This window comes from Oncorhynchus kisutch, linkage group LG15 (assembly GCF_002021735.2).
Source record: "Oncorhynchus kisutch isolate 150728-3 linkage group LG15, Okis_V2, whole genome shotgun sequence".
NCBI lineage: Eukaryota > Metazoa > Chordata > Actinopteri > Salmoniformes > Salmonidae > Oncorhynchus > Oncorhynchus kisutch.
The window spans coordinates 25,022,003-25,048,620 of record NC_034188.2 but is presented as its reverse complement, the minus strand read 5'-3'; the positions used below and the strand labels follow the sequence as shown (position 1 = coordinate 25,048,620).

Genomic DNA, 26,618 nt, shown 5'->3' with positions numbered 1-26,618 from the left:
ACATTAAAATATACTTAATAATTCCCCACTCTACCACAGAAAAATGGGAAAATGGTTCAGCTTTGACTCTAGGGTGAACAAGTCACCTTTCATGAAGACAACAAACGTTGTACTTTAAAAACCACTCCATCTTTAAGACAAGACTTTTGAATGTTGCATCCCAACAGACCGTGCTGCAAGACAAGCCAATGGTGAGGTTTTTTCCTGAGCCTTCCTCTCTCTTTCCCTCAGTTGAATCAGGGCATGGTGGGGTTTTATCCTGAGCCTTCCTCTCTCTTTCCCTCAGTTGAATCAGGGCATGGTGGGGTTTTATCCCAAACCAAGCTTTCCTCTCTCTTTCCCTCAGTTGAATCAGGGCATGGTGGGGTTTTATCCCAAGCCTTCCTCTCTCTTTCCCTCAGTTGAATCAGGGCATGGTGGGGTTTTATCCCAAACCAAGCTTTCCTCTCTCTTTCCCTCAGTTGAATCAGGGCATGGTGGGGTTTTATCACAAACCTTCCTCTCTCTTTCCCTCAGTTGAATCAGGGCATGGTGAGGTTTTATCCTGAGCCTTCCTCTCTCTTTCCCTCAGTTGAATCAGGGCATGGTGAGGTTTTATCCCAAGCCTTCCTCTCTCTTTCCCTCAGTTGAATCAGGGCATGGTGAGGTTTTATCCTGAGCCTTCCTCTCTCTTTCCCTCAGTTGAATCAGGGCATGGTGGGGTTTTATCCCAAACCAAGCTTTCCTCTCTCTTTCCCTCAGTTGCACCAGGGCATGGTGGGGTTTTATCCCAAGCCAAGCTTTCATCTTTCTTTCCCTCAATGGTAGAACCAGGGCATGGTGAGGTTTTATCCCAAACCAAGCTTTCCTCTCTCTTTCACTCAGTGGTAGAACCACGGCACCGCAGCCCGCTAACAGAAACCTCATGACCAGACTGGCATATCTCTCTTGCGCTCTTTCTCGCTCACTCTCTCTCTCTTTCTCTCTTTTTCCCTCTCTCTGTTCATCTCCCTTTCTCTCTCTCCCTCTTTCTTTCTCTCTTTCTCCCCCTCTTGCTCTTTGTTCATCTCCCTCTCTCTCTCTCTCCCTCTCTACTTTTCTCCCTCTCCCACCACCTCTCTTCCATCCCTCTCTCCCATCCATATGTTTTGTGAGGGAGGGAAGTCAACCGTAACTGGTCTAAGGTATGAGACACCGTGTTCTGTTCAGCTCGTGAGGATGTTCTGTTCAGCTCGTGAGGAAATGATCACAATTACTGTCTGTTGGGCTTGACCAAACACAGCTTCCAAACAGAGCCTCCAAACACAGCTTCCAAACAGAGCCTCCAAACACAGCTTCCAAACAGAGCCTCCAAACACAGCTTCCAAACAGAGCCTCCAAACACAACCTCCAAACAGAGCCTCCAAACACAGCCTCCAAACAGAGCCTCCAAACACAGCCTCCAAACAGAGCCTCCAAACATAGCTTCCAAACAGAGCCTCCAAACACAGCTTCCAAACAGAGCCTCCAAACACAGCCTCCAAACAGAGCCTCCAAACAGAGCCTCCAAACACAGCTTCCAAACAGAGCCTCCAAACACAGCTTCCAAACAGAGCCTCCAAACACAGCCTCCAAACAGAGCCTCCAAACACAGCTTCCAAACAGAGCCTCCAAACACAGCTTCCAAACAGAGCCTCCAAACACAGCTTCCAAGCAGAGCCTCCAAACACAGCCTCCAAACAGAGCCTCCAAACAGAGCCTCCAAACACAGCTTCCAAACAGAGCCTCCAAACACAGCTTCCAAACAGAGCCTCCAAACACAGCTTCCAAGCAGAGCCTCCAAACACAGCCTCCAAACAGAGCCTCCAAACAGAGCCTCCAAACACAGTCTCCTTTGTTCCACATTGTTTTAGAGAAAAAGCGAGAGAGGAAGTGTATTTAAAGAGACAATATTATGAAGAAATGGACATATACATTTGTGGATTTTGCTATTTCAGCCACACCCATTGCTAACAGGTGTATAAAATCGAGCACATGTCAACTGTAAGTGTTGTTATTGTGAAGTGGAAAGGTTGAGGAGCAACAACGACTCAGCCGTAAAGTGGTAGGCCACACAAGCTCACAGAACGGGACAGCCAAGTGCTGAAGCGCGTAGCTCGTAAAAATCGTCTGTCCTCGGTTGCAACACTCACTACAGAGTTCCAAACTGCCTCTGGAAGCAACGTCAGCACAATAACTGTTCATCGGGACTTTCATGAAATAGGTTTCCATGGACGAGCAGAGGCACACAAGCCTAAGATCACTATGTGCAATGCCAAGCGTCGGCTGGAATGGTGTAAAGCTTGCCGCCATTGGACTCTGGATCAGTGAAAACCCGTTCTCTGGAGTGATTAATAATGCTTCACCATCTGGCAGTCTGACGGACGAATCTGGGTTTGGCGTATGCCAGGAGAACGCTACCTGCCGAATGCATAGTGCCAACTTTAAAGTTTGGTGGAGAAGGAATAATGGTCTGGGGCTGATTTTGTGCTTCCAACTTTGTGGCAACAGTTTGGGGAAGCCCTTTCCGGGTTTCAGCATGACAATGCCCCCGTGCACAAAGCGAGGTCCATACAAACATGTTTTGTCGAGATCGGTGTGGAAGAACTTGACTGGCCTGCACACAGTCCTGACCTCAACCCCATCGAACACCTGTGGGATGAATTGGACCGCCGACTGCGAGCCAGGCCTAATTGCCCAACATCAGTGTCCAACCTCGCAAATGCTCTTGTGGCTGATTGGAAGCAAGTCCTGGCAGCAATCTTCCAACATCTAGTGGAAATCCTTCCCAGAAGAGTGGAGGCTGTTATAGCAGCAAAGGGGGGAAGAACTCCATAGTAATGCCCATGATTTTGAAATGAGATGTTCGACAAGCAGGTGTCCACATACCTTTGGTCATGTAGTGTAGGTACAGACTGGGTCACATAAAGATATGGTTTTCCTGGACAGTGAAAGGATAGATTAAAGAAGTCCCATTCACGACAATACATTATTTATAGTTTATAATGGTACTATATGAGTTAATGAATTAATATATTTTTGATTTTCGTGTCTGTTAGCGACCCAACCTTTACGGTATTAATTAGCACATTGTTAAAGAAATATCCATTCTTGACCATATGTTTACTGATTACTATGCAATGGACTCTACCACTACTGCATGTATCACTGGGGATGAGGAGATATCAGTACAGGTAGTATATAGATCCATCTTACTGCATTTCAACATTATAGTTACCCATGTGGCTAATGGACTGCTAGCTGTTACTTGAGGTCTGTAACCTTGATAGCTATCTGTTACTTGAGGTCTGCAACCTTGGTAGCTAGCTGCTACTTCAGATCTACAACCTTGGTAGCTAACTTATACTTGAGTTCTGCAGCCTTGATAGCTAGCTGCTACTTCAGGTCTGCAACCTTGATAGCTATCTTCTGCTTGAGGTCTGCAATCTTGTTTAGTTATCTGTTACCTGAGGTCTGCAACCTTGTTAGCTAGCTGTTACTTCAGGTCTACAACCTTGTTAGGTGCATATACAGTAGCTACATGGTGCTCCACTTTCCTCCAACAGGTGACTCACCCTTCTCTGTGTTACCCCCCTCCTCTTCTCCCCTCTCCTCTCCCCCTCCTCTCCTCTCCCTCCTCCACTCATCCCTTCTCTCCTCTCCTCTCCTCTCCTCCTCCCTCTCTCCTCCCATCTGCTCCCCATCTCGTCTACCCCATCCACCTCTCTCCTCCCCCCTCTCGTCCCCCAGGGCCCTCCTCCCCACAACTCATACGCTGGTCTGCACAGTAATCAGATCCTCACCGTCAAGGTTTGTCCCTCTGTAGCTCTGGTCTCCCAGCAGTCCTATGTCTCTCATGCTCTGCTGACCTTCCTGTCTCTCTCCACTGGACTACAGCTGCTGGGTCACCTCTTACCTCTCAACCCTGACCTCTTACTTGGAACCTCACTCTGTCCTCAGCACCATTCTGTCTCTCCTGGAGAATGGAAGGAAGCTGCAGCCTGTAATCTGTCCCTGACTGATTACATCACTGATTTATTTTATTTTTGTCTCTGTTTTTCTTTCCCTCTATGTCTCTGTCTCTCTGTCTCATTCTCTTTCAATACTCTGCTCTGCACCCTCTCTGTGGTCTATTCTCCACTTCCCTCTCTTCCTTCTCTTCCCTCTCATCCTTCTCTTCCCTCTCATCCTTCTCTTCCCTCTCTTTCCTCTCTTACTTCTCTTCCTTCTCTTCCCTCTCATCCTTCTCTTCCCTCTCTTCCCTCTCTTACTTCTCTTCCTTATCTTCCCTCTCTTCCTTCTCTTCCCTCTCATCCTTCTCTTCCCTCTCTTCCTTCTCTTCGCTCTCATCCTTCTCTTCCCTCTCTTCCTTCTCTTCCTTCTCTTCCCTCTATTCCTTCTCTTCCCTCTCTACCCTCTCTTCCTTCTCTTCCCTCTCTTCCCTCTCTTACTTCTCTTCCCTCTCTACCCTCTCTTCCTTCTCTTCCCTCTCTTCCTTATCTTCCCTCTATTCCTTCTCTTCCCTCTCTTACCTCTCTTCCATCTATTCCTTCTCTTCCCTCTCTACCCTCTCTTACCTCTCTTCCCTCTATTCCTTCTCTTCCCTCTCTTACCTCTCTTCCTTCTCTTCCCTCTATTCCTTCTCTTCCCTCTCTTCCCTCTCTTCCCTCTCTTACCTCTCTTCCTTCTCTTCCCTCTATTCCTTCTCTTCCCTCTCTTACCTCTCTTCCCTCTATTCCTTATCTTCCCCCTCTACCCTCTCTTACCTCTCTTCCATCTATTCCTTCTCTTCCCTCTCTACCCTCTCTTACCTCTCTTCCCTCTATTCCTTCTCTTCCCTCTCTTACCTCTCTTCCTTCTCTCCCTCTATTCCTTCTCTTCCCTCTCTTCCCTCTCTTCCCTCTCTTACCTCTCTTCCTTCTCTTCCCTCTATTCCTTCTCTTCCCTCTCTTCTCTCCCCTCTCTTCATTCTCTTCCCTCACTTCCTTCTCTTCCCTCTCTTCCCTCTCATCCTTCTTGTCATTATCTTACCTCTCTTCCTTATCTTACCTCTCTTCCCTCTCTTACTTCTCTTCCCTCTCTTCCTTATCTTACCTCTCTTCCTTATCTTACCTCTCTTCCCTCTCTTACTTCTCTAACCTCTCTTCCTTCTCTTCCCTCTCATCCTTCTTTTCCTTTTTTTCCCTCTCTTCCTTATCTTACCTCTCTTCCTTCTCTTCCCTCTCATCCTTCTTTTCCTTATCTTACCTCTCTTCCTTATCTTACCTCTCTTCCCTCTCTTACTTCTCTTCCCTCTCTTCCTTATCTTACCTCTCTTCCTTATCTTACCTCTCTTCCCTCTCTTCCCTCTCTTACTTCTCTACCCTCTCTTCCTTCTCTTCCCTCTCATCCTTCTTTTCCTTCTTTTCCCTCTCTCCCTTATCTTACCTCTCTTCCTTCTCTTACTTCTCTTCCCTCTCTTCCTTCTCTTCCCTCTCTTACTTCTCATCCCTCTCATCCTTCTTTTCCTTCTTTTCCCTCTCTTCCCTCTCTTACTTCTCTTCCCTCTCTTCCTTATCTTACCTCTCTTCCTTCTCTTCCCTCGCTTACTTCTCTTCCCTCTATTCCTTCTCTTCCCTCTCTACCCTCTCTTCCTTCTCTTCCCTCTCTTACTTCTCTTCCCTCTCTACCCTCTCTTCCTTCTCTTCCCTCTCTCACTTCTCTTCCCTCTCTTCCTTATCTTCCCTCTATTCCTTCTCTTCCCTCTCTTACCTCTCTTCCTTCTCTTCCCTCTATTCCTTATCTTCCCCCTCTACCCTCTCTTACCTCTCTTCCCTCTATTCCTTCTCTTCCCTCTCTACCCTCTCTTACCTCTCTTCCCTCTATTCCTTCTCTTCCCTCTCTTACCTCTCTTCCCTCTATTCCTTCTCTTCCTTCTCTTCCCTCTCTTACCTCTCTTCCCTCTATTCTTTCTCTTCCCTCTCTACCCTCTCTTACCTCTCTTCCCTCTATTCCTTCTCTTCCCTCTCTTCCCTCTCTTCCCTCTCTTACCTCTCTTCCTTCTCTTCCCTCTATTCCTTCTCTTCCCTCTCTTCTCTCCCCTCTCTTCATTCTCTTCCCTCTCTTCCTTCTCTTCCCTCTCTCCCCTCTCATCCTTCTTGTCATTATCTTACCTCTCTTCCTTATCTTACCTCTCTTCCCTCTCTTACTTCTCTTCCGTCTCTTCCTTATCTTACCTCTCTTCCTTATCTTACCTCTCTTCCCTCTCTTACTTCTCTAACCTCTCTTCCTTCTCTTCCCTCTCATCCTTCTTTTCCTTTTTTTCCCTCTCTTCCTTATCTTACCTCTCTTCCTTCTCTTCCCTCTCATCCTTCTTTTCCTTATCTTACCTCTCTTCCTTATCTTACCTCTCTTCCCTCTCTTACTTCTCTTCCCTCTCTTCCTTATCTTACCTCTCTTCCTTATCTTACCTCTCTTCCCTCTCTTCCCTCTTACTTCTCTACCCTCTCTTCCTTCTCTTCCCTCTCATCCTTCTTTTCCTTCTTTTCCCTCTCTTCCTTATCTTACCTCTCTTCCTTCTCTTACCTCTCTTCCTTCTTTTCCTTCTTTTCCCTCTCTCCCTTATCTTACCTCTCTTCCTTCTCTTCCTTCTCTTCCCTCTCTTCCTTCTCTTCCCTCTCTTACTTCTCATCCCTCTCATCCTTCTTTTCCTTCTTTTCCCTCTCTTCCCTCTCTTACTTCTCTTCCCTCATTTTACCTCTCTTCCTTCTCTTCCCTCGCTTACTTCTCTTCCCTCTCTTCCTTCTCTTCCCTCTCTTCCCTCTCTTCCCTCTCTTCATCCTCTTCCCTCTCTTCCTTCTCTTCCTTCTCTTCCCTCTCTTCATTCTCTTCCCTCTCTTCCTTCTCTTCCTTCTCTTCCCTCTCTTCCTTCTCTTCCCTCTCTTCCTTCTTTTCCCTCTCTTCCTTCTCTTCCCCATCTTCCTTCTCTTCCCTCTCTTCCCTCTCTTCCTTCTCTTCCATCTCTTCCCTCTCTTCCTTCTCTTCCCTCTCTTCCTTCTCTTCCCTCTCTTCCTTCTCTTCCCTCTCTTTCCTCTCTTCCTTCTCTTCCTTCTCTTCCCTCTCTTCCTTCTCTTTCCTCTCTTCCTTCTCTTTCCTCTCTTCCCTCTCTTCCTTTTCTCTCTCTTTCCCTATTGTCATCTGTTCTCCTGCTTCAGATGGTCTTTCCCCGCTATGACCATGGCTTTATGTCTGGTGACCAGTCCAACTTCCAGAGACGCTTAATAAAGGTACACCTCCACTAAGGCATGTGTGGACCTCTAACCAGCTCTGACACTTTCACTGCTGGTTGATATCTCTCATTCACTGCTTGATATCGCTCACCCTTTTCTTCATTATCTCTCTCTCTCTGTTGCTTCCTCACACTTCCCCAGCTCTCTGCTGCTGTCTCAGTTCATCCATCTCTTCATGCACACATTATTGGATGTTTGTTTCAGGATGTGCTGTGTTCGTTTTTATGTGTGTGTATGCTTGTGTATTCCTATGATGCCTGTTTTGAAACATGGCAAACCAGTAGAAACCCTCTCTGAGGAGAACTGCAGGGCCACATGTTAGAGAGGTTTCAGGAATGTGTGCTTTTCATTACATTGGGAATAGAACAGCTTTGTTGGTGGAGCTATGCTAATTATCTACACAGGGAAACAGGCCTAGAGTCTGATGGGTGAAGACCTGGAGAGTATCATTCTAAATGAAAAGGTCCTTCTCTCACATCTCACCACAACACACAGGATCAGACCATCACATTCAGTATGTCTGTGAGGCAGAATGCTGGGAATATCCATGTGAATAACATGAGAAGACTGGTTAAAACAATGGATCCAGTTAAACAAGAACAGAGCAGGGAAACACAAGCATGATGAGGGTCGACTTTAGGCATTGGATTACTTGACCACAGTCTGAAAATACTGCTGTGGATTTTCCTTAGTGGGATTGTGCTAATTGTGTTAAGGGAAGTTAAAAAGTACCAAGGAGGGAAGTTTTTGCCATGTAGATTGTATTTCCATTGGTAAAACAACCTTTCATGCGAGGTGGTTCATTCTGGCTAGATAACTGGAGGAAGAAATGAAACACTTCATTTCACAGTTCAGTTTATGTTGTATTTAATACTTAGTTAGCACATCTTGTGCCTGGGAGAGTTTGTGTGTGTGTGTGTGTGTGTGTGTGTATTAGTTTTGGTGTGTGCGTGTGCGTGCGTGCGTGCATGCGTGTGTGTGTGTGTGTGTGCGTGCGTGTGTTTGTTTGTCATATGGTAAATATTGTAATTTTCTCCATATTTGTTGGTTTGTCGGCATCTTTCGCTCATTCCTTTCATCTTTCTTTCCCTCTTTCTTATCCCTCTGATGTGTCGTCCTGCAGGGTGACCAAGGGTCTCCTGGCCCCAGAGGCCCTCCTGGAAATACGGGAAAAGACGGGCCCCGTGGCCCGGCTGGAGAACAGGTAACAGCATTACCTTACACACAAATATCACACACACCTACAGGTAAAGTGGGAATATACACATACCCCCACGTATGCGCACAATGGATTCACATACACCCACATACACCACATACACCCACATACCCCCACGTATACCTACAATGGATTCACATACACCCACATACACCACATACACCCACATACCCCCACGTATACCTACAATGGATTCACATATTCCCACATACACCACATACACCCACATACACCCACATACCCCCACGTATACCTACAATGGATTCACATATTCCCACATACACCACATACACCCACATACACCCACATATCCCCACGTATACCTACAATGGATTCACATATTCCCACATACACCACATACACCACATACACCCACATACCCCCACGTATACCTACAATGGATTCACATACACCCACATACACCACATAAACCCACATACCCCCACGTATACCTACAATGGATTCACATACACCCACATACACCACATACACCCACATACACCCACATACCCCCACGTATACCTACAATGGATTCACATACACCCACATACACCACATACACCCACATACACCCACATACCCCCACGTATACCTACAATGGATTCACATACACCCACATACACCCACATACACCCACATACACCCACATACACCACATACACCCACATACACCCACATACCCCCACGTATACCTACAATGGATTCACATATTCCCACATACACCACATACACCCACATACACCCACATACCCCCACGTATACCTACAATGGATTCACATACTCCCACATACACCACATACACCACATACACCCACATACCCCCACGTATACCTACAATGGATTCACATACACCCACATACACCCACATACACCACATACACCCACATACCCCCACGTATACCTACAATGGATTCACATACACCCACATACACCACATACACCCACATACACCCACATACCCCCACGTATACCTACAATGGATTCACATACACCCACATACACCACATACACCCACATACACCCACATACACCACATACACCCACATACCCCCACATATACCTACAATGGATTCACATATTCCCACATAAACACATAACTTTCCATTGTCTTTATGGTTCTCTCCTCCCTCTTCTCGGTTTCTCCTTCTATTTACCATCACTGTGTTCTCTCTTAGTTCCAGCTGATGATGGAGAACTAGGTTAACACCATTTGTTTCTGGTCACTCCAACACCTTAGTCATCAATAGCTGTGTCAACCACAACCATGTTGATCTGGTCGTGTTGACCATAGGGGTGTGACAGTGATGGAGAGTGATGGGGGAGGGTCTACTCTGAGTGCAGGGACCCCACGTTGACCGAAGCCTACTGTGCTGCCAGCGAGCTGCGGTTTACCTAAAACAGCCCAAAATAGGCCTCTTCTGGTTTCTGTAAGAGAAGGCCACAATGTCATCCAGCTAGTCTTAGTCTCTCCCAGCCTTCCATACTCTCCTCCCCCAAGCCTCCCCTACCCCAGCCCTGTCACTCTGTGCTCATGTTACAGATATGGCATTCTCTCTGGGTTCACCAACAGTTTCCCTGCCTCGCCAAACAATAGCTCTTTCGCCTTAGGCCGTCACTGTTTCACTGTTTTAACTTTAACCCAGCCTGGGTTTGATTAATCTAGAACAACAGGCATAAACTGTGGTTGGAGGGCAGGAGGGCTTAAGGGTAAGTTGTTTTTATCCAAGATCAACACTGTTACCCATATTGGCAGTTGGCATTGTGTCGAAGCTGGTCTTAAATGAAAAATGTCAGTAAGAGAGGGCATTTATTTAACCTAGTCCTTATTCAATGTACTTTCTGAATTAATTAAAGGAGTTGCAGAACGCAAATCAGCAAAACAAAGCAGGGTGGTAGCTCTGTCCATGTTGAAGTCAGACGTGTGAGAAACACAATGAAGAAGGAGTGCTGTTCCCTGAGTCAATGTGCTATCTCTCTCTCTCTCTCTTTCCATCTCTCTCTCTCGCTCTATCTCTAATGAGGAGGGTTTAAGATCAGAGGGTCAGGGACATGCTGTCCACCATATCATGAGATTACATAATAAGGGGAGGATGGTAAAGGTGAGAGGGCAGAAGACTTGGGAAATGGTTTTCCCAGTGGCATCGAAGGGCAACAGACTGGAGGAGAATAGTTATTGTTGATTCAGAAACTATTAGGCAATAGGGTCCAAAGGTGAAGAGAGTGGGGAGAGTGTGTGTGGTGGTCTGTGTCCGTTCGTGCACCCATACGTTTAGAGAGACAGGAAGGAAGCCACATGGAACACATCCCTGTTCTCAAGTAGGCATTGGAGAAAATGGGAAATATGAGGAGAGAGTTAGTTAGTTAGTTAGAGTAACCTCACATTCTCGTATTTATTACAGTAGAGCAGTAAGTGTTGGAAGTAGAAAAACAGAGAACAGACCTGAGAGACCTGAGAGACCTGAGAGAGCTGAGAGACCTGAGAGAGCTGAGAGACCTGAGAGACCTGAGAGACCAGAGAGACCTGAGAGACCTGAGAGACCTGAGAGAGCTGAGAGACCTGAGAGACCTGAGAGAGCTGAGAGACCTGAGAGAGCTGAGAGACCTGAGAGAGCTGAGAGACCTGAGAGACCTGAGAGAGCTGAGAGACCTGAGAGAGCTGAGAGACCTGAGAGACCTGAGAGAGCTGAGAGACCTGAGAGACCTGAGAGAGCTGAGAGACCTGAGAGAGCTGAGAGACCAGAGAGACCTGAGAGACCTGAGAGACCTGAGAGAGCTGAGAGACCTGAGAGACCTGAGAGACCTGAGAGAGCTGAGAGACCTGAGAGAGCTGAGAGACCTGAGAGACCTGAGAGAGCTGAGAGACCTGAGAGAGCTGAGAGACCTGAGAGACCTGAGAGAGCTGAGAGACCTGAGAGAGCTGAGAGACTTAAGAGACCTGACTGTCTGTCTGTCTGAGGGGATGCTTACACAACATCCCCAAGGCCAGCTCTCCTGACCTGGCCTCTCCATGGAGGACTTCAACACACCTGGTTCTCTCTTGTCCTGCCTCTCTATGGAGGACTTCAACACACCTGGTTCTCTCTTGTCCTGCCTCTCTATGGAGGACTTCAACACACCTGGTTCTCTCTTGTCCTGCCTCTCCATGGAGGACTTCAACACACCTGGTTCTCTCTTGTCCTGCCTCTCTATGGAGGACTTCAACACACCTGGTTCTCTCTTGTCCTGCCTCTCTATGGAGGACTTCAACACACCTGGTTCTCTCTTGTCCTGCCTCTCTATGAAGGACTTCAACACACCTGGTTCTCTCTTGTCCTGCCTCTCTATGAAGGACTTCAACACACCTGGTTCTCTCTTGTCCTGCCTCTCTATGAAGGACTTCAACACACCTGGTTCTCTCTTGTCCTGCCTCTCTATGAAGGACTTCAACACACCTGGTTCTCTCTTGTCCTGCCTCTCCATGGAGGACTTCAACACACCTAGTTCTCTCTTGTCCTGCCTCTCTATGGAGGACTTCAACACACCTGGTTCTCTCTTGTCCTGCCTCTCTATGAAGGACTTCAACACACCTGGTTCTCTCTTGTCCTGCCTCTCCATGGAGGACTTCAACACACCTAGTTCTCTCTTGTCCTGCCTCTCTATGGAGGACTTCAACACACATGGTTGAACACACACCAAGCAACACACACCAAGCATACAATACATCCACCTGGAACACACACGCAAACACACACTCACAAACACACACACACACAAACACACACAAACACACACTCACAAACACACACTCACAAACACACACACACGGACACACACACACAAACACACAAACACACACTCACAAACACACACTCACAAACACACACTCACAAACACACACAAACACTCACAAACACACACACACGCACACAATCAACAGCTTTATTTAACGGATTCATTGTAATCACCACTGGGTTCCAGACAATCATTTCAAAGACATTCTGTGTTTGATGGGGTATGAAGTAATAGAATGTCTACCGATAGAGAAAGAGGCTTGTTATGCCCATGTACGTCACAGTTCATTTTAAACAGAGGTACTGTCCAGAGCGACTGACAATAGTGAGCACATCATTATTTTCATTTTTTTCCATACTGGTCCCCCATGGGAATCAAACCACGATCCCGGGCGTTGCACGCGGCGTGCTCTATCAACTGAGCCACATGTTGAAGTCAATTCAACCAGTGACATCAATAAGGGATCAGAGCTTTCATCTAAATTTACCTGGTCAGTTTATGTGAAGGAAAGAGCAGGTGTTCCTAATGTTTTGTGCACTCAGTGTATATGGCTCTGGGTAGATGGAGCCAAAAACAGCTCAACATACTGTACATAGCATGATAGCAGGCACCTAACCATAACTCTCTGTAGGCTGATAGAGCACTGACCTCTAGTGACTATTCCTCAGAATACACAATATCTATGGCAATCCTGATGTGTGTTTTCTGCTCTGCTCTCCATAGGGTTTCCCTGGTCGCGATGGTATGGAGGTGAGTCTGATTGTTATACACATTTGAATGTTTCTTTGTGTTTTTGACTGTTTTACTAGTACACAAGCATGTTATATAGTACTGTACCTAGAGTCATGTTATTTAGTTTTGTGCACTAGCAGTTACAGTTTGGAGAAGATTCACCAATTACATCTCTGTCATTCACAGGGCCAAGCAGGTTCACCTGGAAAGCCAGTAAGTCTCCAAGTTCCTACTCACACTACATAGCACAGTGATACACATATAAGCATATATAAAGCACACTTTAAGTGCATGAAGTTTATACCTGCATGCCTATGTATGCAATGAGGTAGACGCTGGAGTATTGACCTTTGTTGACCCCTGTGCACTCTCAGGGTGAAGATGGTGAAGCAGGATACGCTGGACCACAGGGACCCCCAGGGTCAAAGGTGATGATGCTAACGCTAACACACCTTCCCTTTTTATCTCTGTCAGACTAGCAACAGACCACCTGTGTTTTATTCTCTTATTATCTTCTCTCTCTTTCTGTCTGTCCCTGCCTCTCATATCTCTCTCTTTCTGTCTGTCCCTGCCTCTCATATCTCTCTTTCCGGCCGTCCCTGTCTCTCATATCTCTCTCTCTTTCCAGCCGTCCCTGCCTCTCATATCTCTCTTTCCGGCCGTCCCTGCATCTCACATCTCTCTCTCTTTCTGGCCGTCCCTGCATCTCATATCTCTCTCTCTTTCTGGCCGTCCCTGCCTCTCATATCGCTCTCTCTTTCCGGCCGTCCCTGCCTCTCATATCTCTCTTTCCGGCCGTCCCTGCCTCTCATATCTCTTTTTCTGGCCGTCCCTGCCTCTCATATCTCTCTTTCCGGCCGTCCCTGCCTCTCATATATCTCTTTCCGGCCGTCCCTGCATATCATATCTCTTTTTCCGGCCGTCCCTGCCTCTCATATCGCTCTCTCTTTCCGGCCGTCCCTGCCTCTCATATCTCTTTTTCTGGCCGTCCCTGCCTCTCATATCTCTCTTTCCGGCCGTCCCTGCCTCTCATATCTCTCTTTCCAGCCGTCCCTGCCTCTCATATCTCTTTTTCCGGCCGTCCCTGCATCTCATATCTCTCTCTCTTTCTGTCCGTCCCTGCCTCTCATATCTCTCTTTCCGGCCGTCCCTGCATATCATATCTCTTTTTCCGTCCGTCCCTGCATCTCATATCTCTCTCTTTCTGGCCGTCCCTGCCTCTCATATCTCTCTTTCCGGCCGTCCCTGCCTCTCATATCTCTCTCTCATTCTGGCCGTCCCTGCCTCTCATATCTCTCTCTCTTTCTGGCCGTCCCTGCCTCTCATATCTCTCTCTCATTCTGGCCGTCCCTGCCTCTCATATCTCTCTCTCTTTCTGGCCGTCCCTGCCTCTCATATCTCTCTTTCCGGCCGTCCCTGCCTCTCATATCTCTCTTTCCAGCCGTCCCTGCCTCTCATATCTCTTTTTCCGGCCGTCCCTGCATCTCATATCTCTCTCTCTTTCTGGCCGTCCCTGCCTCTCATATCTCTCTTTCCGGCCGTCCCTGCCTCTCATATATCTCTTTCCGGCCGTCCCTGCATATCATATCTCTTTTTCCGTCCGTCCCTGCATCTCATATCTCTCTCTTTCTGGCCGTCCCTGCCTCTCATATCTCTCTTTCCGGCCGTCCCTGCCTCTCATATCTCTCTCTCATTCTGGCCGTCCCTGCCTCTCATATCTCTCTCTCTTTCTGGCCGTCCCTGCCTCTCATATCTCTCTCTCATTCTGGCCGTCCCTGCCTCTCATATCTCTCTCTCTTTCTGGCCGTCCCTGCCTCTCATATCTCTCTTTCCGGCCGTCCCTGCCTCTCATATATCTCTCTTTCTGGCGGTCCCTGCCTCTCATATCTCTCTTTCCGGCCGTCCCTGCCTCTCATATCTCTCTCTCATTCTGGCCGTCCCTGCCTCTCATATCTCTCTCTCTTTCTGGCCGTCCCTGCCTCTCATATCTCTCTCTCATTCTGGCCGTCCCTGCCTCTCATATCTCTCTCTCTTTCTGGCCGTCCCTGCCTCTCATATCTCTCTCTCATTCTGGCCGTCCCTGCCTCTCATATCTCTCTCTCTTTCTGGCCGTCCCTGCCTCTCATATCTCTCTCTCATTCTGGCCGTCCCTGCCTCTCATATCTCACTCTCTTTCATTCCTCCTTCTTTACTTGTTTCTTTCTGGAGTTTATCGCTCTTAACAGGTCTTGGGTGGGCAGCATGATTCTTCAGAAATACATCAAACACATAGCTTTCTCTCTCATTTGTACTCCCTTCATCTCTCCCTCTTTTTCTCTCACCATCTCTCTCTTCTCTCTGGTCCGAGGTCCTGCCAGCCTCTAGCCAGTCCTAACCCCTCTCCCCTGGCCCAGTGATGTCATAGGGTATTTTAATACTGCAGAAACCCCAGCTGCCAGCCACTTGGCCTCTCTATCAGCTACAGGGCGCAACATAAAGTATGTGTGAACACACTCCTGGGACGCATAGCTGTCTGGCAGTGAGTCGAAATGAGCTGATGTTTGTGGTTACTGAAGTTGTTATCGGGAACAAACTGCTCTACTCCAGCTCAGAATGTGGCCAGGGATAGATGGAGGCCTACTGGACAGGTCTGGCCTCTCTACAGCCTGTAACACATGTCTACTACAGGCCTGTTCTATGGTGATAATCCCTCTCAGTTCCTCTGGTGTTGTCCTTCACCACTACCCCTTTCAGCTGACATTATACCACTACAGAACGAGTTGACTATAAGAGGCAATCCTCCTACAGTTTAGGATATAGTCACATCTCTTACTGTGAAGTGGCTTTCTAACCCCTATGCCTCTGTGTGAACAGGGCCCGGCTGGTGAGAGGGGCATGGACGGACTCCCTGGGTTTAAGGTATGAGACCTCTAGATACAATAAAGATTGTTTCTTGTGACACAGACAATACATTTGGGTTTGTGTGTATTTTGTAGGGAGACAAAGGAGATATCGGAGAGCAAGGAGCCCAGGGAGACATGGTAGATATACACAGCCTATTAACCCACTAAGGATCAGTTAACTGTCACCTAACTTCTCATGTTATTATTGTATGCTTCTAAGTCCCCCCTCTCTCTGTTCCTCTCCTCTCAGGGTTACCCTGGTGAGAAAGGGGTTCCAGGCTCTACTGAGGTCATTGACTTCAATGGGAAGCTGCTAGAAGCCTTCCAGGTGAGTCCTCCCAGAGATGTAGACAATATACCTGGTGTGTATTTGAAGGTCCATAGACTCTCCTAGATAGGCTTGCAAAATTCAGTTAGCATTCCCAACATTCCCTGGTTTTCTGAAAACCACAGTTGGAAGGATTTCTGGAAGCCCTGTGAATTCTGGGAAAGTTGAATTTTGCAACTCTCCTCCTGGAGTATATTCAGACAGACTTAACATGCTGCTGTTCCTCCCTGACAGGCCATCCAGACCATCAGTGTCAGGGTAATCCACTGTCACTGCATGGTGTTGTAGATGATGTGATCTGTGACTGATACTTAGACATAGGCATATACAGTCATACAAGTGAGTGTGCCCCCCACACACATACATTACACGTGCACACAAACACACACACACACACACACATGTAACTTCATAGACCTGTGTGAATGCCCCCTGTTTGTTTCTGTGTGTTTGTGTAAGGAGGAAACTCTATCCCACAGCCCTGACATCAGACATATTAATGTCATTACTCTGTCACCACAACTAACTCCCTCTATTAACCAGATACATGTAACCAAAGTCTCCCGCTACCGTCCACTGTCAGCTCATGATGTATTTGAGCCAGTTTGCTACATCAGGAAAATTATTATGCAGAAACAGGAAATGGGGATTATAATTAATGGACATTTGTTTAGGGTTTGATACATTTTTCGTAAGGGAAAGTCAAGTCTGAAGTTTCAAAGTGTAAATTACAAACTTTAGAAGACATTTTAAACCTCAAATACACTATGAGTTGAACATTTCCTGCATTGCAGTAAAGTTCTCCTGGGAGTAGGGTGATCACAGTAAGATCCTACGTCTGTACAGGACGCAACACTAAGCCACCATAAATACCTTCCAGGTGCAACACAATATCTGATTTTACATAGCCTGAAGTGACGTTTTTAATCATGCAGAATCAAAACATCCTTCATTGCATTGTGTTATTGTTGCCTCATAGGATATGCGGCTTGAAATGAACCCTGGTATGTGGTGGTTTGATCTGTGATATTGCTTGGGTTGAAATTTGAATGATATAATACCCTGTTTACATTTTATGGTTCAATCCAGTCGGGACCCATAGTAAAGAGAGAAGGGGGCAGGGGGGTCTTTTAACTCATTTCACATTCTAGACACAAAGCTCTCCTCTTCATACAGAGAGACATTTCCCTCCGTCATGCAGGGCCCCATGCTACATGCTAATAACAGATCCCTATCTCTTCAATGGCATGTGGTTCTGATTAAAAACCACTGCATGGGGCGGCAGGGTAGCCTAGTGGTTAGAGCATTGGACTAGTAACCGAAAGGTCTGTCGTTCTGCCCCTGAACAGGCAGTTAACCCACTGTTCCTAGGCCGTCATTGAAAATAAGAATTTGTTCTTAACTGACTTGCCTAGTTAAATAAAGGTTAAAAAAAATATATATATATACATGGGTCCCTGGAGACCAGGTCTAGAGTAGGCCCATACAGATGAGCTGGTTACAACATGGACCTAAGATCTGATGAGTGCTCTGAAACCTATCTACCTCAGTTTACATGCTCTCTCTTCGGAGAGAGTCCAACCTTGGGAAGGTGAACTCTGTCCCAACACAAATCAGTTGTTAATCATTTCACCATACTGATTCCATCCGCTGTAATATTTAAGTGATGAACTTGGTAGGAAACATTGTGTGGCACTTCAGAATTGATTCATTTGTTTTTACGGCATTCAAATGATCTCTGTGGGTGGCTGTCGTTTCAGAAGATGGAGCAACTTGAAACAATAGTTGTTCGTAAATCTTTTCCGTTGCCATGGTTTTGGTGGAGCACAGAACTTAAACCTGGTAGAGAGGGAGAATCAGCATGTATTATACACCTCTGGGAATGAATATGATTTCCATCTTTTATTGCTTCAAGACCGCGCCGTGTTCCAGAGAGTACACACAACCGCTGCTTTGTGGCGGAGGGGACCAGGAGGCATGATGGAGCCGACCTGTCGCTCATCTCTAACCGCCACAGGAAGGACCATGGTCTCCACATCCTTAATCCAGAATCCAGAAATAGAACCATGCATTAGCCCTAGCCCTAGGGTCAGCCGTCTCAGCCCTTACCCAGGAAACCGTCCATGCTGCATTGAGAGAATGTCAGTCTGAGTCCAGCGTTTCCATTCTCCTGCCCTGAGTGAGTTACTCCATCCTGCCCCATTAAAGTCTGTGGTGAGGAGAGGTTAGGATGCTATGGATGCTAATAGTGCTGGCTAGGTCTACTGCAACGTGTATGGGGTTGTTTTAGGTTTACTGCTGGTGGGTGGAGGTATTTGGTGTGTTTGTGTGTGAGTGTGTGTGTGTGTGCATGTGTATCTCTCTCTTTCCGGGTCAGTGCTTTGTTTCCCTACATCCTAAGCTAAGTCAATATAACGGCTGTGTGTTAGTGCTTCAATTAGTATAATGATGACTAATTTCAATGGTCTGGGCAGGAAGGGAAAGACACAACATGTGCAGTGTTCTATGAAAGATGCAGCAGAGGTAACCGCTGGTACAAATATAAAACTGATAGTTAAAGCCCCCAACATTTACGCTAATGAATAAACCAGTCAGAGTTTACTCTCGTCATTAAACAGATACATTACCAGTCAAAAGTTTAGACACAGCTATTCTTTCAAGGGCTTTTCGTTATTTTTACTATTTTCTACTTTGTAGAATAATAGTGAAGACATCAAAACTATGAAATAACCAATATGGAATCATGTAGTAACCAAAAAAGTCTGAACAAATCCAAATATATTTTATATTTGAGATTCTTCAAAGTAGCCACCCTTTGCCTTGATGACAGCTTTGCACACGGTTGGCCAATGGAAAATTGGACATTCATGCTGCGGGCTTTGGAGTCTAGTCAAACTGGCCGGACCTCAACGACCTGTGCAACAGGACTGGAGTGAAGGTCAGGTGGACATGGACTGATAGGTAAACTCAACCAGTGACGGCCTCTGATGTAGTTGTGCCAGATTGCGGTGTTGTTGTGGAGGCTTCTGTCACCCACGATGGAACATCTCATCCTACATCCAGGACAACACTCCTTGGTATCAGACGGATGCAGCTATAGCAACACTGGACCAGCCTGAGGCTCCAGGGGAAACTTGTTGCTCTGGACTGTGCTGACCACTCTTTCTCCCATTCCATGTGCCAAAATGCTGCCATTGGCGAGGATATTCTCACCTTTAATATTAAGGCGAGGCTGCAAGTTCTACCAATAAAATATAATCTAGCACTCTGGTACCCTATAAACCAATGACCCATTTTGTATTCTACATGAGTCAAATGTAATGGAGTCAATTGCCCATGTTGGGAAAGGCTGCTGTTCTTACAAGGATTTGTACAATGCTAGGCATGACCTGGTTTGATGTTGATGATGATGTGTTTTCCTGTGTGCCCAATATGCCAGATATTGTTGTTGAGGGGGAGGCCAGGGGGAGGGGCTCATTTGACGGATACATGGAGCAGGCCTTTGCCGAGAAGCTGCTTAAATACCAACCCCTCGTGGCACGCTTGGACAGCCTCAGGTATAGGTGCTAGCTGGTGGTGCTAATATTTGGCAGTCTCGGCCACTTACACAGGCTTGCAGTGCGTGGCCTCCAGATTGAGGGCCTGACAAAAACTAGGGCAAAGCAATTGGATAGGTACTGCTCTGTTTCATCTGTCGTGAGAAGCCTACCTGTTTGAAGAAGGAGGTGCTTTCAGTACCCTTGGGTGACATGTATACAGGGACCTTTGAAATGTTTGGATCCTTTTTTTGTAAATTTGATTGGTTGATTAATATATTCCCGATTGTTTGCCCAAGCCTCCAAAGTCCTTCTCTGAGAGTTCAACCGTCCTAACCCCGGGGTTAATTATACCATCCATGTTGTGTGATACAATGCCAGGGTATTGTGTTTTGCCAACTGCATGCCCTGCCTGAATATGGCCATATTTGCATCAAAGCATCCATAACGAAGATGGTCCTCATCAGCGAGGAGAATAAGAGAGGAAAATAAGAGAGAGGAGAGGAAAATAATGATCTGTTTGTTTACTGACAGGGTCATATTGCGAAATCCACAATGTTCCTGTTTTTGCTGAACGCTGTGACACATTTAATTGAACTGATGCTTTGTATTTTGTGTAACCTCTCTCTCTATACATATATCTTTCTCTCTCTCTCTCTCTCTCTCTCTCTCTCTCTCTCTCTCTCTCTCTCTCTATACATATATCTCTCTCTCTCTCTCTCTCTCTCTATATATATATATATATATATATATATATATATATATATATATATATATATATATCTTTCTCTATATTTTTCTCTCTCTCTGTCTGTCCCTTTCTAGGGCCCACCAGGATTACCGGGGTCCCCAGGTGGAAAGGTAAGGTCTTATTTATCTAACTATACACATGCCATCTCTTCTATTAGTTTCTATAATCCATTCTATCAATATCCATTTTATCAATATCCATTCTATCAATATCCATTTTATCAATATCCATTCTATCAATATCATTCTATCAATATCCATTCTATCAATATCCGTTCTATCAATATCCATTCTATCAATATCCATTCTATCAATATCCGTTCTATCAATATCCAATCTATCAATATCCGTTCTATCAATATCCATTCTATCAATATCCATTCTATCAATATCCGTTCTATCAATATACTGTGGCAGACGGCAGGGAGAGGTGAGGGGAGTGGTTATTGAGGGGAGATATCTTGCAGCCCACTGGCTCCACCCCATAGCCTTTGTTGGACTTCCTGCCCCAACGAGGCAAGGCTGTGTGTGAAACATTAAGCCAGAGAGTGCTTTGGGATAAAAGAGGAAGCAGCCTGTACAAGGAGGCAGAGAAAGGAGAGAAAAACCTGTGTTATGAAGAGTGGGAGAAGAGAGGACAAGATCTATGAGATTATCCGTTGTGACTTGGACTGTCGGATTACCCCCCTTGTGTACCGAACTGGATTGGCTGAGGACCCGAGTTTTAGGATTACCCCTGGAGAACGGAATGGACAACGAGAACGGCTTGTGGACTGTGAAGTAATTGGTGAATTCCCCCTTATTCCCCAGTGTACCAAAATCCCTAATAAACTCCCCATTTGAATTCTAGTTGTGCTACTGGTGCATGTTTTGTTATAGAACTTGGTGACGTGGAAACCCCACAGCCTGCTACATATGGTGGAGAATGCGGGCAACCCAAACCAAGCTCAATAACTAAACAGACACAGAGCACAATGGTGGAGGTGAACATAGCACAGCAGGCTGTGCACTGGGAGCTGCTGGATGAACAGCGTCAGCAGACCGCTCTCCTGCGAGCTGAACTCAGTCAGCTAACAGCTGCCCAGGCTGGCATAGTGGCAGGCGCAGCAGTCTTTTGTCCCAAACCCAGTAGGTTTATACTGAAGCTGACAGAGGCTGACGACATTGAGGCATGCCTTCGAGAGGACGGCGGCTAGGGATAAATGGCCCCATGAGCAATGGGCCAGCCTCTTAGCACCCTTCCTGTCAGGCACGGCACAGAAGACCTATCAGGTTGACCAGGCGATGCATTACGAGGTGCTGAAAAAGGAGATCCTGCACCGGTATGGTTACACCCTGATTAGTAGGGCATAAAGATTCCATGATTGGGCATATGATCTTACAGCATCCCACCGATCACAAATGCATGATCTAATTAGGCTGGCTAACTGCTGAGGGTCTGACGCACACGACCATCGAGAAAGTGGTCATAGATAAATGTATACATTCTCTCCCGTTCAAAGCTAAAAAGTTAGCCAGCCAAACTAACCTCCAGAGCACAGATCAACTGGTGGAAGGACAACAGGTAGCTTTGGAGGTCCTGCAAAGTGGAAAAGCACGGAAGGAGGAACCCTCCACTCGCCCGAAGGAGCGAAAAAGGATGGAGGACCACGCCTTGACACCGGCCAAGGATGGAGGAGGAACAACAGCCAGCTCCGTGAGATGACGTCCCTTCTTGGACAGCAGGAAATGCTATGAGTGTGGCGAGCCGGGACACATCGCCTGGAACGGTTTAAGCGGCGATGTCCCAATGCCTTCGGCCTCAACCAGTGAGGTAGCCAACGGGCGGCCCTGCGGCTTGCTGATGGCATGCTGGACTATGGAGAGTGGTCCTTCCCCTGTCACCCCGGTAAGAGCCAATGGAAAGGACACCACGGCACTTGTGGACTCTGGGAGTATGGTGATCCGACCTGACATCGCCCAGTCCCCAAACCTGGCGGAGACCGTGGCCATCACGCGCATACACGGTGAGACCAAGGACTACCCTACCACACTCCTCCACTTACAGACCACAAAGGGAAAACACACAGGACCAGTGGGAGTCATCCCAAACCTGCATGTGCTGGTCCTTATCGGGAGGGATTTCCCGATGGTCCGCCAACTGTATAGAAAATAATCCAGTTGCACACCTCAGTGTTTCACCCTTAGACTGATGGGTTGATGGAAAGATTAAATCGAATCCTGAAGTAGATGATAAAGAAGGTGATGGAGGCTGACGGAAAGAATTGGGACCAGCTGCTATCCTACCTGATGTTTTCGATCTGAGAAGTGCCCCAAGCTTCAACAGGATTCTCTCCCTTCGAACTCCTGTACGGGAGACAACCCCGAGGACTGCTGGACGTGGCTAAAGAAGCTTGGGAACCGCAACCGTTGCCCCGCCGAACCTTGGTGGAGCACATACGTGACATGAGAGATCAGATGAAAACTATGTGGCCCCTGGTATGGGAACACCTGCTGGAGGCCCAGGAGGCCCAAGCGCGGGTGTACAACAGAGGGTTACAATGAAGGGACTTTCATCCAGGAGACAAAGTGTTGATGTTGGTCCCCACCTCAGAATGTAAGCTTTTGGCCCAATGGAATGGGCCACACGAAGTCATTGAGAAGGTGGGTGAAGTTAAATATAGGGTCAGACAGCCAGGACGTAGGCATCTCACCCAGCTTTACCATGTGAATTTGCTAAAGAAATGGAATGCACGTGATGTACTCTGTTTCCCCGAAGAAGGCTACCACAGAGACCGAGCCGGGGGAGGTGCCAATGGGGGAGCAGCTGAGCCAAGCCCAGAAGCAGGAGCTGAGGGATTTGGTCGGCAGAAACCTGGATGTGTTCTCCAGTGAACCAGGACACACTGATCTGGCACAGCATCATCACCAAACCCGGGAAAAAGGTGAAGTTGAGACCCTACCGCCTACAGGAAGCAAGGAGAGAGACTGTCAGGACCGAGGTAAAAACGATGTTGGAAGCTGATATAATCGAATAGTGAGTGGTGCAGCCCCATACTGTTGGTGCCGAAACCAGACGGCACCATTCCGTTCTGTAATGATTTTAGAAAGGTCAATTAAATGGCCTATCCCATGCCCCGACTTGATGAATTAATCAAACGGCTAGGGACCGCCTGATTAATCCGCATGCTCGACCTGATGAAAGTTTATGGGCAGGTACCCTTAACTCCCGAGGCACAGGAGACAACTGCTTTTGCCACCCCGGATGGACTGTTCCATTACAAAAAGCTGCCCTTTGGGTTGCACGAGGCCCCGGCCACCTTCCAGAGGTTGATGGACCGGGTTCTCTGACCCCATCGGCAGTACGCGGCGGCATACATTGACGATATTGTGATCCATTGGAGTGAGTGGGAGGCACATTTAAACCAGGTGAGCGCGGTATTGCGGGCCTTACGGTAGGTAGGGCTAACAGCGAACCTAAAGAAATGTCGGCTTGGCCTGTGGGAAGCTGAGTACCTGGGGTACACGATCGGGAGAGGGATGTGTCAAAACCCAGGTGAAGAAGGTGGAGGTGATTCGGGACTGGCCCCACCCCCTCACCAAGAAGCAGGTACAAACGTTTGTGGGGTTGACTAGTTACTACCAGAGATTTATTCCCCACTTTGCCTCCCTAGCCAGCCCCCTGACAGATCTGACCAGGAGCCGTCTGCCCGCCCAGGTGACGTGGACCGAGGAGACTGAAAAAGCCTTCCAGGACCTAAAGGGAGCACTGTGTTCTGGACCCATGCTGGTGACCCTGAACTTCTCCAAACCACTGGTGGTACAGACTGATGCGTCCGAAACAGGGGTGGGTGCCGACCTATCACAGCTGCAAGAAGGTGAGGAACACCGGGTCATGTACATTACCCGGAAGCTGTTGCTGTGGGAACAAAAATATTGAACGGTGGAGAAAGACTGTCTCGCGATCAAGTCGGCGCTGGAAATGCTGAAGTATTACTTATTGGGACGGCACTTCACCCTTGTGACAGACCATGCACCACTGGTTTGGATTTCACGGTATAAGGACAGTAACGCTCGGGGTCACCCGCTGGTTCCTATCATTACAGCCCTTTGCTTTCTCTGTCGTCCACAGATCAGGTGCAGCCCATGGAAATGCCGATGCCCTCTCCAGGAGGGATGCTCTAGGGAATTGGTCCGCTCTAGGGAGCTGGACTGAGGAGGGGGGTGTAGCAGACGACAGGGAGAGGTGAGCGGAGTGGTTATTGAGGGGAGATATCTTGCAGCCCGCTGGCTCCACCCCCAAGCCTTATATAGACTTCCTGCCCCAACGAGGAGAGGCTAATAGAGAAAGCGGCCTGCACAAAGAGGCAGAGAAAGTGAAACGTGCGTTATGAAGAGTGGGAGAAGAGAGAACAATATCTGTGAGATTACCCATTGTGACTTGGACTGTCGGATTACCTCCCCTTGTGTACCGAACCGGATTGGCTGAGGACCCGAGTTTTAGGATTACCCCTGGAGAACGGAATGGAGAACGGCTTGTGGACTGTGAAGTAATTGGTGAATTCTCCCTTATTCCCCAGTGTACAAAAATCCCTAATACACTTCCCATTTGTATTCTAGTTGTGCTACTGGTGCATGTTTTGTTATTGAACTTGGTGACGTGGAAACCCCACAGCCTGCTACAATACATTCTATCAATATATACTGAGTATATAAAACATTATTTCCAAAACAAAGACTGACTAGGTGAAAGCTATGGTCCCTTATTGATGTCACTTGTTAAATCCACTTCAATCAATGTAAATGAAGGATTGTGTATGTGTGCCATTCAGAGGGTGAATAGGAATAGGAATATTTAAGTGCCTTTGAACGGGGTATGGTAGTAGGTGCCACGCGCGCCAGTTTGAGTCAAGAATTGCAACACTGGTGGGTTTTTCACACTCAACAGTTTCCTGTATGTATCAAGAATGGTCCACCACTCAAAGGACATCCAGCCAACTTGACACAACCGTGGGAAGCATTGTGATCAACATGGGCCAGTATCCCTGTGGAAAGCTTTTGACACCTTGTAGAGTCCATGCCCTGACAAATTGAGGATGTTCTGAAGGAAAAGAGGGAGTAAAATGCTATGCATTGTAGTTTTAATCACTGGAAGTCAATGAAGACTCTTGAGGATGAGTTAAGTTATTTTCCTCCCTACTCCAGGGAGAGCTAGGCTTGCCGGGACCATCTGGAATGGATGGGGAGAAGGTATGCTAGTCACACTAATGTCCAGTCAACATTTTGAATATCCCATTAAATCAGCATATCATTCCAATGTTCGCTGAACAGAACAGTCATTCAGTACATGTTGTATTTAATGCATTTTTTATCTGGGATGATCATGAACATAGTTAATCAAAGCTCCCCTCACCTTTGAACTCTACCCTCCTCTCCTGTTAGGGTCCGAAGGGAGATATGGGGGAGACAGGGTCAATCGGAGAGAAAGGAGAGAAAGGAGAGATGGGTCTCTCTGGGCCAGGGGTAAGTAGAGAGAGACTAGAGTCCAACACTGAGTTTCTCTAGGTCAGTGGTTAGTATAGATATACTAGAGTCCAACACTGAGTCTCTCTGGGCCAGTGGTTAGTATAGATAGACTAGAGTCCAACGCTGAGTTTCTCTAGGTCAGTGGTTAGTATAGATAGACTAGTCCTACACTGAGTCTCTCTAGGTCAGTGGTTAGTATAGATAGACTAGAGTCTAACACTGAGTCTCTCTGGGCCAGTGGTTAGTATAGATAGACTAGAGTCCAACACTGAGTCTCTCTAGGTCAGTGGTTAGTATAGATAGACTAGAGTCCAACACTGAGTCTCTCTAGGTCAGTGGTTAGTATAGATAGACTAGTCATACATTGAGTCTCTAGGTCAGTGGTTAGTATAGATAGACTAGTCCTACACTGAGTCTCTAGGTCAGTGGTTAGTATAGATAGACTAGTCATACACTGAGTCTCTAGGCCAGTGGTTAGTATAGATAGACTAGTCCTACACTGAGTCTCTCTGGGCCAGTGGTTAGTATAGATAGACTAGTCCTACAGAGTCTCTAGGTCAGTGGTTAGTATAGATAGACTAGTCATACACTGAGTCTCTCTGGGTCAGTGGTTAGTATAGATAGACTAGT

At 47.1% G+C, this 26,618-nt stretch overlaps 1 protein-coding gene across 5 annotated transcripts in view; it reads left to right on the top strand.

Moving 5' to 3' along the window:
* The window catches only part of LOC109878755 (collagen alpha-1(XXIII) chain-like), a 246,472-nt gene that overhangs the window by 194,309 nt on the left and 25,545 nt on the right, over window positions 1–26,618 (top strand). For 2 of the 5 annotated variants that reach the window (XM_031789902.1, XM_031789901.1), the window contains exons 10-21: window positions 3,748–3,807; window positions 8,389–8,469; window positions 12,979–13,005; window positions 13,174–13,200; window positions 13,362–13,415; window positions 15,841–15,885; window positions 15,963–16,007; window positions 16,120–16,197; window positions 16,432–16,455; window positions 20,559–20,594; window positions 25,668–25,712; window positions 25,905–25,985. In XM_031789902.1, the coding sequence (XP_031645762.1) occupies window positions 3,748–3,807; window positions 8,389–8,469; window positions 12,979–13,005; window positions 13,174–13,200; window positions 13,362–13,415; window positions 15,841–15,885; window positions 15,963–16,007; window positions 16,120–16,197; window positions 16,432–16,455; window positions 20,559–20,594; window positions 25,668–25,712; window positions 25,905–25,985 (603 nt within the window). The remainder of the gene's footprint in view (window positions 1–3,747; window positions 3,808–8,388; window positions 8,470–12,978; window positions 13,006–13,173; window positions 13,201–13,361; window positions 13,416–15,840; window positions 15,886–15,962; window positions 16,008–16,119; window positions 16,198–16,431; window positions 16,456–20,558; window positions 20,595–25,667; window positions 25,713–25,904; window positions 25,986–26,618) is intronic. The other 3 variants (XM_031789904.1, XM_031789903.1, XM_031789905.1) reach the window with 3 other exon arrangements.